Genomic DNA, 17,145 nt, shown 5'->3' with positions numbered 1-17,145 from the left:
TACAGCAGGACAAAGATAAATACATAAACGAAAGTGTGTGTTTGCAGATGACAGTTATTTTATCTAACCTTCTGAACACCCACCACCTGGAAATTATAAAAGTGTAAAGAAAAGAGAGTCTAAGGGAGGAGGGGGGACAATTAGGCAGGTGTATTAGCAACAAAACAGGTTGCGATGTTTGAACAAAGGCTTTAATGGCAGCTGAAAAGGCTCCTCACGTTCTCTGAAAATTGCACATAGGCTGCAGATAACGCCTTTTGCTAAGCAGTGTGCAATTTAGCAGGCATTGTTGGGAGACGTAGAACGAAGAGCTGCCACCTGCATTTTCAGCCTGCAGGGCTTCCCAACTACCATCTGACTATGAAGTCCTACCAAAGGGACTAATTGGCTGCAAGCACTGAAGACATGAAACTCGCTTGAAAAAAAAATATGAACACGACTAAATAACTCTGGACTTCACCTACTTGGTCCGAATGCAGTGTTCCAGAGGAGGGATGAGGTCATTATCCTTTCCTTCGATGTAAGGCTGTGAGGTATCTACAGGGGGAAAAAATCAGGCATCCATTAACATTGCGTGTGAGAGCAGCAAGCATACTTAACGGCTGCACAATTACTTTGTTATATTGTGTTTGGATACCTGTGCAGAAATAAGTCTTTCGCTTTACAGCAAAATTTCTTTAGGCCCAGTGTTTTGGTCAAGACCACACCCAGTCTTAACCTGAGGAAAGGCTGACCCAAATCATCCTTCAGTCTCATCTATGTTTTACTTAGGCTGCTGATTTTTTAGTTGCAACCTTGCCTGTGCAGCAGGATATATCGCTTTCTTGTTTCTGTTTCCATTGTCATTTCTGTTGGAATAATGCACATTTTCCTGGTGATGCTATTGGGCCTCTTAAACCTGACTCAGCTTGGGGTTCCAGCATGTCTGGGTATAATTTTTATTAAATTTTCTGTTTTACAACTTGGAATATTCATTTAAACAACCTTTAAAATGTCAATGACTTCCCTTCTTCTCTTTCCGTGGTTCATTTTGCATATCATAAATCCCTGCATATTTTGCATAAACAAAACCATTCAGTATTCCATTATTACATACATCAAAACTTGTTTACACTGTTGAATTTATCTAATGCTGCCAACATTTTCAAGTGTACACAATTCCCCCCGTATAATAAATAAACATTTTTCAATTTCATTTAAATGTATGTTCTTCTTGTTCCCTATTTCTATATGTTAGGTCTGCAAGTTGCACGTATTCCATCAGCTTAAGTTGCCATTCTTCTTTAGTTGGGACCTCACTCGTTTTCCATTTTGGGGCTAACAAAACACAAGTCGCAGTAGTGGCATACATAGGGGGCTAAAGGGGACACCTGACCATTAGGTCCAGTCGTGACTGACTCTGGGGTTGCGGCGCTCATCTCACTTTATTGACCAAGGGAGCCGGCGTACAGCTTCCGGGTCATGTGGCCAGCATGACTAAGCCGCTTCTGGCGAACCAGAGCAGTGCACAGAAATGCCATTTACCTTCCCGCCAGATTGGTACCTATTTATCTACTTGCACTTTGATGTGCTTTCAAACTGCTAGGTTGGCATGAGCTGGGACCGAGCAACAGGAGCTCACCCCGTCGCGGGGATTCGAACCGCTGACCTTCTGATCGGCAAGTCCTAGGCTCTGTGGTTTAACCCACAGTGCCACCCACGTCCCTTTTAGTGGCACACATAAATAACTTTTTTTGACACCTGGGAATTTCCATCTGAATTATCCCCAACAAAAAGAACTCTGTGGGGTTTTTTTTTTTTGAAAAGTACTTGGTTCCAGCATGTCTGGATCTGGCCATGTTGCTGTGTTCTAAAAGGAATTTCCCCTTTCCTGTCTTTGGGCTGGAGAAATCTGATTGTCCCTTTGACAGAGGAACTGGGTGTAGAAAAAGCAGGGGTGGGAGTCACCCTCCCTCCGCAGGACATAGGCCTTGGGGGCAACATTTTGGGGGCGCCTTTGTTGAGCGTGACCAGAGCAGCAGTAAAAGCGAGCAGAGCAGCAACTGCGACCCCTGAAATGCAGGCATCTTTCACCCAACATGGGACTCAAACCCATAACCCTATGATTCAGAGTCTCATGCTCTACCAACTGAGCTAGCAAGGCAGAGGTTTCTATACATAAACATCTCTCCATCACCCAGGCATGCAAGAGGCAGGTTCAGAATTCAAAGACTTATCCCAGCCAGGCCAAAGCATTCTGTCTCTATAAAACCCTTCTCTCTTTTTCCAGGTGGAGCTTTAACTTCCTTGGTCAGTTTTCCTGAAAGCGCTGTAGCCCAACATTTTGGAGACATATGCAAATATTTTTAATAATAATAATAATAATAATAAATTTTATTTATACCCTGCCCTCCCCAGCCAAGACCGGGCTCAGGGTGGCTAACAGCAGGTATAAAAACAATTGATTAAAATACAACTTAAAGATTCCTCATGCTAATTGTTGTGCAAAGGGTGGGTGGGTGGGTGGGTGGGATTTTTAGCAGGATCGTGGCTGGGGAGGGAAGGGTTAAGCATCCCCTCCCTGTGTCTTGCAGTACGGAGAAGTATTGCACCCTCCGGCCAGGCAGGGAACTGGGACTTTTTAAAATAAAAGCCAGACAAGTTCTGCCAGCCACGAAACTGAAGCGCCATCTATTTGGGCCCTGAATCTGGCCACTGAAAGCACCTTCTGGCAATATGATAAAGGGAGAAAGAGGCAGGCAGGGCCCAGCCCTGGGGGGGTCAAATGCTTTTGAAAACCAGAAGGGAGGTGGGGGAAAATTTCAGAGCTCAGCACCGAATTCCACTCCCCTGCGGCTTCGTTCTCCCGTCGGCTGAACGACAGTGTTTCATAACACCCACTGCCTCTCTCCCTTGCCGTTCCTCTATGAATAGCAGCCCACAGCTCTGGAGCTATTGGCAGCCAGGGTTGCCAGGATGGTTAGACGTGTGGGTGCGTTTGGAATGAAAGCAAAGAGTTTTCCTCCGTTCAAACTGCGACGCGACAATATGCCGAAGAACAAGGAAAGGGCTGGAAAAGTTTGAGCCTTGCAGGTACCATGGCAGCAGGCTGGGGGTGAAAAATGTAAAAAAAAGCCAGAGTTATGAAGGCGTCTAAAGTGAAAGCTAGTACATGAACCACAGCTGCAGGAAGTCAACAGGAAGCAGCTATTCTCAAGCTTCAGACTACAATTCCCATCATCCATGACCACTGGGCTGGGGATGATGGGAGTTGTAGTCAACCACATGCAGGGACCCGAAGTTTAAGGAGTCTGGGATGGTAAATAAGGAGAGTTGAAGGATGCCACCGTGAAATTGCATCTGTTTTGAATGGTGATCCAGAAATAGGATTTCGCAAATTTCAAGACAGTGAGACTAAGCAATGCAATATGGGAAGACTTTAAGCTAGGGGTTGCCAACTGTTTTCCCAATAGCCCCTGCTGCTGTGCTTGTAGCAGCAGGTTGATGTGCAAGAATTAAGCAGGTGAGGCTCATTCAACAATTTAATCTGCTTTTCATGTGGACTGGGATGATGTAAGGCAGCGAGTCCTTCAAACCAGAACTGAAGACCAGGATCAAATCATGGTTTGAAAAGTTGTCTTAAACCATAGTTTGCTGGCTCAAATGTAAAAGCAAACTGTGGTTTGATCAAACTTATTCAGCTGGGCACGCCAAGAGGGAAGAGAAGGGGAGGAATGGAGCTCACAGAACTTGTCCTTGCCTTCCAAAACATGGTTTGGAAAATCAGGGAGGAGAAGTCTGAAGGCACCCTAAGCCTCTTCATGAAATGCACGATTCAAAACCACACGCCCACCCCAGTTTCACTCTTTTGTTTGTCTCCCTACCGACGGTTAGACGGATCTCGTCTTGCTGATTGGCTAAGCCGTCGTAGTAATAGAGGTCAAACCGCCTCTCGGTTTTCCAGTCCGCGAGCAGATCCTTCCGCAAGCAGAAGAGCACGCTGAAATGGCTTTCGCTGCACACAACCCAGATTGGGAACTTGGGGGTCTTCAGGTAACAGCCAACCTGAGCAAAGGGGAAAGAAAAAAGTACACACATTTGGGACAAGGTTATATTTTCACAACTGGATAATGCCCAAAGGCTCTTTTAATCTTATTTTCTCAGTGGAAGACCATAAGCATTTTAAGAAGTGGGAGGAAGGTCCCTTCAAATGTCGTTTCTGTTTCCTAGCAAAAATCACAATCATAATAATCTATTTATATGCCACTCATCTGACTGCGTTGCTCCAGCCACTCTGGGGCTTCCAGCAAATTATTTCGCCAGGTGAGAACGTTCCTCTTCAACCAGACTTTTGGCTGATTGATACTCTACAGCTTTTTAAATGTTTCTGTGGGAAGGAGGGGGTAATTGTTTTGCTGTTTTGTTTTACTTATTTACTGGTTTTAATCCTGTATTTTATTCCGTGAAGTGCCCTGAGATCTTATGATGAAGGGCAGTTTATAAATCTAATAAAAAAATAAAAATAAAACCACAGAAAAACATCACACGTTAAAAACTCCCCTAAACAGGGCTGCCTTCAGATGTCTTCTAAAAGTCAGATAGTTGTTTATTTCCTTGACACCTGATGGGAGGGCGTTCCACAGGGCCGGCGCCACCACCGAGAAGGCCCTCTGCCTGGTTCCCTGTAGCTTCGCTTCTCACAGTGAGGGAATTGCCAGAAGGCCCTTGGAGCTGGACCTCAGTGTCCAGGCTGAACAATGGGGGTGGAGATGCTCCTTCAGGTATACTGGGCCGAGGCCATTTAGGGCTTTCAAGGTCAGCACCAACACTTTGAATTGTGCTTGGAAATGTAGCAGCTTAATTCCATACTGCTGATGTGACATTTGAAAGCCTAGGCATTCTTGGCAAGGCCAGTTGGCAGCTCTTTGAGTGAGAAGGACCCGTGTTGTGAACAACTTCATAAGAGCCCTGTTTAATCTGGCCAAAGACCCATCTAATCCATCATTGTGTTCTCCCATCCTAAGCTCTTGTGATTCCTAGCAGCTCAACACCACCACCTGTCTGGCCCAGAGGCCAGATCATATGTGGTGGGGGGGGCCACTAGGGGGCGCATCGGAAGTTGGCTGACAATAACATCTCTCCGACCCACACGAGGTAATTTGGAGGCTATGATGGGAGTAATTAGCCTCCCTACCTCCCCCCCCCCAGGATGGTGGGGGGGACTGCCTTGCCTGCTGTGCCCTATACCACCCCCGAATTTGTGGGAATGGGGGCACTAGGCACAAAGCCCTCCTGTGGGATTTCGGCGCTCCTGGACGCCGTCCCTGATTCGCGCCACTAGCTGCAAGAACTTCAAAAGAAACAATTTGGATGAGGCGAATGCACATATTTCAAGGAAGAAGGGGGAGTAAAGACTGCTAACAGAAGAGATCTCTGATAAAACAAGACAAGATTAAATCATGAGAAGATACGCCAAGACACGGTATGGCAAATGACTGATGGAGGAGGGGGAAAACTTTCCTTTCTTTCCTTATGTGATTAAACAAGAATCCCCTCCCCTCACGAGTCAGAAATGTTGTTTTAAGGACTTAAGCTGTGGATTTAAGGCTGTGTGGAGATAAACTTTTGAACCAAAGCATGTTTTAAGAAGAGCGTGGAATGTATAAGAGCTTTGGAATGACGCAGTTAAAAATGCCGTCACCATATTGGGAAGTTCTGTTGGAGGTCTTGAGTCTGGGAGGAGAAAGAGAGAAATAGAGCTGTTTTTATATTGTGGGAGAAACTCCTCAGTGGGACTTAAGAGCGACAGTTTTACGAGATCAATGATGGAAAGAGTGATGTTATCTATGAAGGTGATGATATATGGAAACCATCTCGATTTGAGGATTGGAAGAATGGAAAAATTCACACAGGATTATTATTGGTGTTTATCGGCTTAAGGAGACTATCAGAAGAGATCATAAAGAAAAAAGAGATAATATATGAACAAGATGTGATGTGGAAACAGCAAGATAAGACTGGATAGAATTATGAACTCTGGACTGATTTGGATTGATTTGGACATTAACGCAGTAGCAAGAAGATGATCAGAATCCCCCTTCGGATCTTGAAACATGGGTCCCCCCAACAAAAATTTAAAATTCGGCTTTATAATTCGGAATTTATGTGATGTGATTTAATTTGATTTGATTGGCCGGTTAATAAAAAATTATTAAAAAATAATAATAATCATATGTGGTGGAATTGTAAGGTGGTAAAAAAAATTTGGGAAATGATATATAATGAGTTGAAAATAAAATGTTTAAAATAACCTTTGTTAAAAAGCCTGAAGCCTTCCTTTTAGGAATTCTAGGTGCCAAAATCCCAAAGGAACAGAAAAGACTATTTATGTATGTGGTCACGGCTTCACGGATGTTATTGGCTCAGAGATGGAAAGAAGATAAAGTCCCTATCAGAGAAGAATGACAGATCAAGTTAATGGACTATGCAGAAATGGTTAAAATGACCAGAAGAGTCAGAAATAAGAAAGACCAAAATTTTAACAAGGGATGGGATTTTATTTTATTTATTTTTTAAAAAAACAACTTATCTTAAAGACCATTGTAAACAGTTAAAAGTAGGATAGGAATATCACTTGTAGTTTAAGGTTAATTCTGGACATAATGGAAGAGGTAAAAGGTTTGGATTATCATAAAAGATGCAGGAGGAATTGATTAATAATAGGACCCACAGAGGGGAGGATGGAACTCCAGGAGATTCCTTGGAATCCTGTTTTTATGATTTATGTTTGATATATCTCTGCAAAATTTTAAGTTGAAAAACCAAATAAATAAATTTTAAGAAAAGAAAAGAAAAGGTGGATGAACATGCAGGTTATAACAGTGTAGGGAATAATAAAAATATTTCAAAAAAGGAAGAAGGAGAAGAAGAAGAAGTGAGTGGTAGGAGCAGATTCAGGGGGGCTCTTGTCTGTGGGCCCCTTAATGGGTCACCATCAAATGCCCAGTGATGCGGACCTTTGACGCCAGTTCTGAATGGAACAACTGCTTTCCAAACCCTGTGTCATTATAATGCCACCTGACCTGCTTTCTTTTTGATTGAACAATTAGATAACCCTATTTCCACCCCCTCATTGGGGGGATAAACCGTTCTCTGCTTCATTACTTTGATAATGACTATTTTTAAAGCCATTGTTCCAGACAATGGTTTGTTTGTTTGTTTCTTGGGTAAATTTTTGATTTGTGAACAGAGGCCCGCAGTTATAAATATGCCGTCAGAATTAAACAAAGAGAGAGAGAGAGAGAGAGCAAAAGGTAAATTTCAAAAGGGGGAAAGATAATATCGCAAGGATTTCCTTTCGAACGCATGCATATGGAAGTGTTTTGAAAAGCAAACAAGCCGTTCAGCTCTTTCCCACTCCAGAAGAAACAAATTCTCAAGAATGCCGTTTGATGTGAAATGAGAAACACATTGAAACGTTTCTCCGGAGCGAAACCGCAAATGCCGCTCAATTAAAAGATTTTCAAACTTTCTAGCTTCAAGGAACCTTTTCCACATCTATTTGTTCTTTAAAAACAGACGACAAAAAACCCCTCCATGACCAACACAGAATGCCTGTAACTTGCATAGCAGGGACAGACAGAAAGCAAGGCTGGAGCTACCGGTAGATTTTTGGGTGGTTTGCAGAACATTGTCAAATATCTCTGACTCTCCACAGTTTAACAAGAACAGCGAAGAAGAAGAAGAAGAAGAAGAAGAAGAAGAAGAAGAAGAAGAAGAAGAAGAAGAAGAAGAAGACGACTCTATCTGCCTCACCTCCTCAAAGACCTCTGCATGCATTTGCCCAGAGTCTGGCTGGCACCTCTTCTATGCCTGCAAATTTTATTCACTTTTGTAAAAAGGGGAAAGAAAGTTACCGTATTTTTCGCTCTATAACACGCACCTGACCATAACACGCACGTAGTTTTTAGAGGAGGAAAACAAGAAAAAAAATATTCTAAACGAAACAGTGGATGTATGATTTTTGTGGTTCATGCTGTGGCCACAGACATGTGATCTGACGGTGAGTTTGGGGTAGCCCAATGCAAAAATCCTGAGGATCCATGTGGATCTGTGCTTTGTAACCACGTTTTAAGTGGGGAGGGAAGGAAAAGCACTCAAGGGACAAGGAGCATGCGTGGGGTGTGTGGAGAAGGATGCTGCCAATAATGCAGAAGAGGGGTATAAGGGGAGAAGGCTCCTCTCCTCTCCCGCTTTGCTCCTTAAAACAAGCAGGCTATGCTTCTCTCCCTCCTCCCCGGCTTAGAGAGCTGAAAAGCTTTGCTGCTATTTAGCGAGCTGAGTGGGGAGGAGAGAGGGACAGAGAGCAAGGTTTAAAGCAGCCAACCAGACAGGAGCCACTTACACCTGTGTAAGCGGCTCCTTTCCCGCTTTGCTGTTTCAAAGCGAGCCACGGAGGAGGGAAGGAAGGGGAACCATGGATCCTCTGCTCACGACTGCAGCAGATCCGCCCTGCCCCCGCCACCCGTAGGCATTCGCTCCATAACACACACAGACATTTCCCCTTACTTCCTAGGAGGAAAAAAGTGAGTGTTATGGTGCAAAAAATACGGTATATCCAAATAATGAGTCCAATTGGGAAAACACAGAGCAGCTCTGAAACAGACCAGGTTGCTTTGCAAAGCTACAGATATAGATGCATGTCACATCTTGTGGCTGGTGCCTATCCATAGCTTATATATTTCCAAAGTTAAACTGTAGATAACCAGCTTTCAAAATGCCATAGTTGTGCAGAGATGAACGAGGTATCAAAGTAGAGAGCAGGACAAACCTCTCATCTCTTTTGATTGGTTCCAACACATTCCCAGCAATTCACTGTTGTGGAGGAAATGGTGGGTCCAATATGATCAGAATAACTGCATATCACGCTGCCCTTCTGACCAATGGAGCTCTTGCTTTATCTCATAAGTCTGAGCAGTCGTTTTCATTTTTTTGGGGGGGGGGAATGTCAACCTCTTTTACAAAGGGGCCTCTCAAAGGCATAGCAATTGCCAGCTCCCCAGGAGGAGTTCGTGCCTGTTTTACTTAATTCCATGCTTCTGGGCTGGTAAATCAATTCCTCTCAACAAGGTGACCCTGGTCACTTCAAGCACAAAAGTTCTTAACATGCAAAGGCATTTTGCCCCTTGGTTAGAGCTGAGAGGCAGAATTTTGCCTGCAGCAGTCGGTGGTTCGAATCCCCGCGACGGGGTGAGCTCCCATTGCTCAGTCCCAGCTCCTGCCCACTTAGCAGTTCGAAAGCATGTCAAAGTGCAAGTAGATAAATAGGTACCGCTCCGGCGGGAAGGTAAACAGTGTTTCCATGCACTGCTCTGGTTTGCCAGAAGCGGCTTAGTCATGCTGGCCACATGACCCGGAAGCTGTACGCCGGCTCCCTCGGCCAATAAAGCGAGATGAGCGCCGCAACCCCAGAGTCGGCCATGACTGGATCTAATGGTCAGGGGTCCCTTTACCTTTACCTTACTTAAAGGGGGTGATAGGAAGGAAGCCCAGACTGCTTCTCTGCCTTCAATGCTTGCAACATCCCAAAATGCAAATAGAGGGTGGGGAATCAGGCTATTGCCATGTTTTGCAAGATAAAAGGAAGGCACTACAGCAAACAAGGCGCCCCAACAAATTGCCAAGGAGGTTACACTGTATAGTGCAGAGAAGGGAGCTAATAATAATAGCAATAATTTATTCTGTTTATGAATCACTTCCCATGAAACATCTCAAAGCAATTTAGCATCAAAAACACACATAACGTGATTTCATACATAAGAACAATTTCAATACAGATTACAAGCTGAGTTAAAAAACAACAACACCTCTGTTTGAAAGGCCTGTTGAAAAAGGATAGGTTTTGATAGGTGCTGAAAAGACAAAATGCCTGCCTGAAGCAAGATGGGAGGGAGTTGCAAGTATTTGACATCAACACAGCCCTTTTTCCTGCATCTGCAAAGCATTTCACACTGATTATCTCAGAATGCCTTCGGTACAAGAAACAGAAGCGACCTGGATTTTTTCAGAGACCTTTTTCTTTGATGGTTCTCTTTTCCTTTTCTTTTATCCCACCTCCCTAGGTGGAATAAAAGAACTCCATCGTTCTTTATGACATCCTCACCCCTGTACACATGCCCCACAATGCCCTGGAAGGATGCCAGGTCTGGGGTGTTGTGAAGGATGCAAAATGGCGTCCAGACGAACACCACAGGAGTTGTCCCTGTCTCTTGCAGGGACAGCACAAAACACAGTCAAACAAGGGCATGGAACTATTTCACGTTTGATGGCCACCTTCCCTCCTGACTGATCTTCTGAGGGCCACATACAGGTGTTGGATGGAGCCAAAGGTCAAAGTGTGTGGTGCAGGATAGAAGGCCAGGCTCTCAGCTTCCACACCGGCTATGCAGCCTCTGCTGAAATGCCACTGGTGAAGGTAAAGGTAAAGGGACCCCTGACCATTAGGTCCAGTCATGGCCAACTCTGGGGTTGTGGGACTCATCTCGCTTTATTGGCCAAGGGAGCCGGTGTACAGCTTCTGGGTCATGTGGCCAGCATGACTAAGCTGCTTCTGGCGAACCAGAACAGCGCACGGAAATGCCGTTTACCTTCCCGCCGGAGTGGTACCTATTTATCTACTTTGACGTGCTTTCGAACTGCTAGGTGGGCAGGAGCAGGGACCGAGCAACGGGAGCTCACCCTGTCACAGGGATTCGAACAGCCGACCTTCTGATCAGCAAGTCCTAGGCTCTGTGGTTTAACCCACAGTGCCACCTGCGAAGGACAACCTGTTAAATTCCAAGGCAACCTGTTTCATGGCTGAACAGCTGTTAGGTCTCTCCCAATGTTCAGGTGAAATACGCTTTCTTGCCATTTCCATCCCACTAGCTCGAGCCATCTGGGGCAACAGAGAACACGTCTTCTCTATATTCTACCTTGACAGATACTGGAATACACCTGCCACACCGACTGTTGACCTTCCCACTTCCCAGGCTGAACATATCTAGTTTTTTCAACTGGTCTTCACAGGAAATGGCTTCCAGAGCTTTCTCCATCATGGTTGCCTTCTTGTGAATGAAGCCCTAGTTTGTCAATGTCCATCCTAAACTTTGCCGCCCCAAATTGTACTCCAGATTTGGCCTGACTGGCACAGATCAGCACAAAACTTTATTATTGAGTTCCCTTAGGTGAGCTCAGCGAAGCAGGATCCTGAGTCAACTAAGCTAAGCTCTTTGTATCTTATTTATATTTTCAAAATACAAAGGTGATTATTTCAAATTCCACAGTGTCATGAACTATCAAGACAATGCAGTCATATAATTTCCAATGTGGTCGATTACAAATTGGGGGAAAGGGTAACAGTGCATTGTTCCTTTTTAAAGTATAGTTTGATTGGAAGTTACCGTATTTTTTTGTCTATAAGATGCCTCCATGTATAAGACGCCCCCTTTTTTTAGGCACTCAGATTTATGAAAATGGGGGGAGGTGGCCTCGTGTATAAGATGCCCCCTAATTTTTGACATTATTTTTTAGGGGAAAAACCCTAGTCTTATACATGGAAAAATACGGTAGTTGTTAACGCATAGCCAAATGCTGGCCTTTTATCATACGACAAGGAAATCTATACACAATCATTTTTCTCCCAGTCCAAACATAACAATAACTCTCTTCAAAAAAAGTCCATTCTACTTGAGCAAATGCCTTTTCTGCATCAATCTCTAAGCACTAGTCTTACACTGTGATTGTCACATTACTTTACCAGATAATCTTCTATACCAGGGTTTCTCAAACTTGTGATAATTGTGTATGACTTCCGGGAGTTTACCCTTCGCCTTCTCAGGTGAAGATAATTTGGTTTTAAGAATAATATTTTTTTCTATGATAAATTAAAATAAAAAATTATGCCACATACCCTTTGAAACCCTTTCATATACCTCAGCAGGGAGGAGTACCACACTTGGGGAGTAAAACAAAGCAAACTTCCCCCTTAATAATATGTTTAGGTGAAAGACAACATGGCCACTCAAGATTTTATAATCCACAGTTATTGGTCTGAATAGTCCAATCTACAAGAGATCCCCTTCAAACTTAGGTTTTAATATAATGGTTCTCTCAGGAGCTGTATCTCCCACTAAGTAGTCATTCATACCCAACGTTACTTTGGATGACAAGATGCTTTCATATTACTGATAATATTCACAGGAAAAGCCAACTGGGCCTGAAGCCATATTTTAACTTACTGCTCAGACTTTTCTTATAGCTTCTTTTACATCTTTAACTCTGATAAGAGTTTCCAAGAAGCTAAATCGTCACCATCCAATCAATCAAAATGCATTTTCTTCTCTGCTGTTGAAACCACATTCTGATTGGATATATTCCACAAAATCTATCACCTGCTGACATCTCTCGCTTCTACCACTTCGTTCCGGCCATGACAATTCCATACGACTTGCTCACCCCCAAAACAAAATTACACCTTTACTGCCCGTCATTCGGACGTGTGGTAAACCAGTCTCCCAATAACAGATTCCCATCAATTCAAACTCCCAAGCTCAATCCTTGCCGAGTTCACTAATTCAACAGCCTCGGCTCCGTTTACAGTCAATCAAAAGCTCCAGGTCAGTTTCTTGACATCAAATGTCCAACTCAGCTCTATAAATAATGTTTCCAGCACCACTCCTTGGCTTGAACAAGGGTTCCCAGAACAGTTTATTGAAAGATGTTCCCATCACAGTCCATTTATCAGATTCCCAACAAGGCTAAAATCAAGTACCATATTTTTTGCTCTATAGGACACACTTTTTCCCCTCCAAAAATTAAGGGGAAATGTGTGTGCATCCCATGGAGTGAATGCAGGCTCCTTGGCTTCAGCGATAGCAATGCGAAGCCTCTGAAGTGCAGAGGGAACGCTCCCTCTGCACTCCGGAGGCTTCGCGTTGCTTTTGCTGAAGCCTGGAGAGCGAGAGGCGCCGGTGCGCACCGACCCCTCTCGCTCTCCAGGCTTCAGGGATAGCCGCCTGAAGCCTTCGGAGCACAGCGCGAGTTCCCGCTGCGTTCTGGAGGCTTCAGGTTCCTTTTGCTGAAGCCAGGTGAGTCTTGCTCTCCCGGCTTCAGCAAAAGGAGCCCGAAGGCTGAGGAGCGCAGCAGGAACTTGCACTGCACTCTGAAGGCTTCAGGGATAGCCGCACACAGCCCCTTCGGCAGGGAGAGGCTGCAGGCAGCTATGGCCTCTTTAGCCCCGTGCAGCCTCTCCCGGCTGGAGAGGTTGTGCGCAGCTAAAGAGGAAGCCAAGACAGCGAGCGGGATCCATCCTGCTCGCTGTCTTGGCTTGTGCCATGGCCATGCGAAACCCCTCCGGTAGGGAGAGGTTGCGTGCTGGGGGAGAAATAAGATGTTTTTCGTGATTTTCCCCTCTAAAAACTAGGTGTGCCCTATGGTCCGGTGCGCCTAATGGAGCGAAAAATACGGTACTTGCTCCCTATTCTCTTTGAAATGAAACACGTGGTGCATCTTGTCTATGGGACCAGTTGTTCTATTTGTGTCCACTCCCTGCTCCCAGTGGCTCCGCTTTGGGCAAGGACCACAGCTCACTTGTAGAACACAAAGTTTTCATGCGAAATCTCCTAGCATCAATCCCTGGCATCTCCAAGTCTGGGAAGGAGATGCCCGACGTTCTTGAGAGACGGTACCAGCCAGCGTTGGCAATATTGCAGCAGATGAACCTGTTTTTCTCCCCCTCTCATAATACCAACACTCAAGAGACCTCCTATGAAGATTCAGAACAGACAAAAGCACACAACACATAAAGGATGGAACTCACTATCTCAAGATGTAATGATGGACTACAATTTGGTTGGCCTTAGAAGAGCACTGGATAAATTCATAAAGATGGATTCATAGAGTATAATGGCTACTTGCCATGACGACTAAGTTCTACTTCTGCTGCTGGAGGCACTGGGAACTGCGAATCTGCTGGGCATCGTGGATGGGGAGAGGCCTGTTAAGCTCAGATCCTGTGTCCTGTGTGTGGGCTTCCCAGGGGTATCTGGTTAAAGGTAAAGGGACCCCTGACCATTAGGTCCAGTTGTGGCCGACTCTGGGGTTGCGGCGCTCATCTCGCTTTATTGGCCGAGGGAGCCGGCGTACAGCTTCCAGGTCATAAACTAAGCAGCTTCTGGAGAACCAGAGCAGCGCATGGAAACGCCGTTTACCTTCCCGCCAGAGTGGTACCTATTTATCTACTTGCACTTTGATGTGCTTTCGAACTGCTAGGTTGGCAGGAGAAGGGACCTGAGCAACGGGAGCTCACCCCATTGCGGGGATTCGAACCGCCGACCTTATGCTCGGCAAGTCCTAGGCTCTGTGGTTTAACCCACAGCGCCACCCGTGTCCCTTCATCTGGTTAGCCACTGTAAAAACAGGATGCTGGGCTAGTTGGGCCATTACCATACTAATTTAAAGAGTGTAATCTGTCAAGGGTACTTCCCTGCCAAAGGAATGCACACGGCAGAAAGCTGACTTTTTATTGTCAAAAATAACACAGTTGCTTCTACAGCTTTAGAGACCTACACACACCAATCTAACAGCTAGGCAGTTATTCCAAGGTCTGTGCGCTATGGAGCAGTTGCAGCAACAGAGGACACCCCCACCACCAGTTTATGTACCTTCGCCTGATGGGGCTGCATGCACACAGAGACTACGCCTGTATGGAAGCTGCCTCTGCTCATCCCTCTTCAATCCGCTCCTGGTTCTGGGAGAGGGTGGTGCAGGAGAGAGTGGAGATGCACCTGGCCCTTCACCTGCCTGACCTGCCTCCAACCCATCCTGTGCTCCACCCTCCAGCTCTGAAGCTTCCCCCTAACATCCAGGTCTTGCCTCCTGGCTGGTACAGGTCCCCACAAATCACTGGGCCCCTCTCCCGAGTCAGACTCCAGGACCGCTTCCCTGCTGCACGCCTGCCAGTGTCCTGCCAGTCTCCAATATCATCCATCATTGGCATTAAATGAAATTACTTGTAGGGCTACTAGACAGCATCTTAAAAAGCAGAGACATCACCTTGCCAACAAAGGTCCGTATAGTTAAAGCTATGGTTTTCCCAGTAGTGATGTATGGAAGTGAGAGCTGGACCATAAAGAAGGCTGATCGCCAAAGAATTGATGCTTTTGATTTCTGGTGCTGGAGGAGACTCTTGAGAGTCCCATGGACTGCAAGAAGATCACACCTCTCCATTCTGAAGGAAATCAGCCCTGAGTGCTCACTGGAAGGACAGATCCTGAAGCTGAGGCTCCAATACGTTGGCCACCTCATGAGAAGAGAAGACTCCCTGGGAAAGACCCTGATGTTGGGAAAGATGGAGGGCACAAGGAGAAGGGGATGGCAGAGGACGAGATGGTGGGACAGTGTTCTCGAAGCTGCCAGCATGAGTCTGACCAAACTGCAGGAGGCAGTGGAAGACAGGAGTGCCTGGCGTGCTCTGGTCCATGGGGTCACGAAGAGTCGGACATGACTAAATGACTAAACAACAACAACAACTTGTAGGGCATCGCCAGCCCTGGAATTCTATTAATCCATAAACACACACACACACACACACACACACACACACACGTACTTGGGCAGAGTCCTGTTAGATCAGGCCTGTTCTCACAGGGGCCAAGTCGAGGCCCATGGAAAACCTGTAAGCGGGACACGAGCTTCTTCCAGGAGGCTGAAGGGTTTGTCATTAATAAAGCGCATTCCCATATGGACAGGCCACGCCTGAAAATAAACACGAGGACCAGGCTGTTCTATGATCACTTGCAGATTTGAATAGGAATGGAGAACATGAAAGGCAATGAAGAGAGGAGAGAGGATGGAAAGAATCGAGAGGTTCAGAGTAAATATAACAAGCTCAGATCTTGACAGGGAGGTCAATCAACTGTTTGATGCAGCAGCAAAAAAATAGCTAATGCTACTCTAGGCTGCACTAACAGAAATAGAATGTCCCGATCAAGGGAAGTCATAAAAAAAGGTAAAGGACCCCTGACAGTTAAGTCCAGTTGCGAATGACTTGAGTTGCAGTGCTCATCTTGCTTTACTGGCCGAGGGAGCTAGCGTTTGTCTACTTCCACAGACAGTTTTTCTGGGTTATGGGGCCAAAGCATATGTCAGAGGGAAAGGGAGTATCTCTCTGTGTGTGTTCATTAGACAGTGCATTTACTTTCTCAACCTGGTTGCTGAGAATAGAGGTATATTACCATTGTAGAAAAAAGTGGCTTCATTTTATCCGAGACCTGCTGTGTCCACTTAGCGCTGTGTCAAACAGCTCAGCCGTGCATAATGAGCATGCACCATGAAATTTACAGCATGCGGTGCATTAAAAGAAAATGTTATGAAAATGATGTATAAAGGTAAAGATAAAGGACCCCTGACAGTTAAGTCCGGTCGCAGACGACTCTGGGGTTGCGGCGCTCATCTCGCTTTACTGGCCGAGGGAGCTGATGTTTGTCTGCAGACAGTTTTTCCAGGTTATGTGGCCAGCAGGACTAAGCCGCTTCTGGTGAAACCAGAGCAGCGCACGGAAACGCCATTTACCTTCCTGCCAGAGTGGCACCTATTTATCTACTTGCACTTTTTTTTTTTTTCCGATATAAATTTTTATTAGTTATTCCATGAAAAAAAAAAAAAAAAAAACAAAGGTTAACACACAGGTAAAGGAAAAGGTACACAAAAAGGGATAAAAAAAAAAAACAATATACAATCAAAATAAATAAAAAATACAAAAATACACAAAATTATTATTTTCTTAACTCTCCTAATTCGTGGCTATATCTTTCAGGACTTCCTTCAGCTTGGCCGCAAATCATTCGAAGCAGTAGATAGGGTTACACGTTTCATCGTTGATATTGCCATTATACCTACTTTTGTTCTCTATTTTCCTTACACAATATCCCATAATCTATCACAGTACATCTTTAAATCCCTTTAGCGTTATTTGCCCTTCACTTATACATTCCAGATAATCTACGTACTTTCCCCAGTCCTTAGTGAACACTTGGTCTTTTATATATCTAATTTTCCCCGTTAATTTATCGAGCTCTGCATATTCCGATAGTTTAACTCTCCACTCCTCCACTGTTGGGGTTTCCT

The 17,145-nt window shown here is 45.0% G+C and overlaps 1 protein-coding gene across 1 annotated transcript in view; it reads right to left on the bottom strand.

The window, feature by feature from the left end:
* The window catches only part of MINDY4 (MINDY lysine 48 deubiquitinase 4), a 91,244-nt gene that overhangs the window by 6,247 nt on the left and 67,852 nt on the right, over nt 1-17,145 (bottom strand). Inside the window, exons 16-17 of the mRNA XM_081931693.1 lie at nt 3,864-4,044; nt 465-537 (exon numbers count right to left, since the gene is read on the bottom strand). Of these exons, the coding sequence (XP_081787819.1) occupies nt 465-537; nt 3,864-4,044 (254 nt within the window). The remainder of the gene's footprint in view (nt 1-464; nt 538-3,863; nt 4,045-17,145) is intronic.

This window comes from Podarcis melisellensis (assembly GCF_964234715.1).
Source record: "Podarcis melisellensis genome assembly, chromosome: 12".
Taxonomy (NCBI): domain Eukaryota; kingdom Metazoa; phylum Chordata; class Lepidosauria; order Squamata; family Lacertidae; genus Podarcis; species Podarcis melisellensis.
Note: the sequence above shows the minus strand (reverse complement) of the source record. Positions and strands in the feature narration are given on the sequence as shown.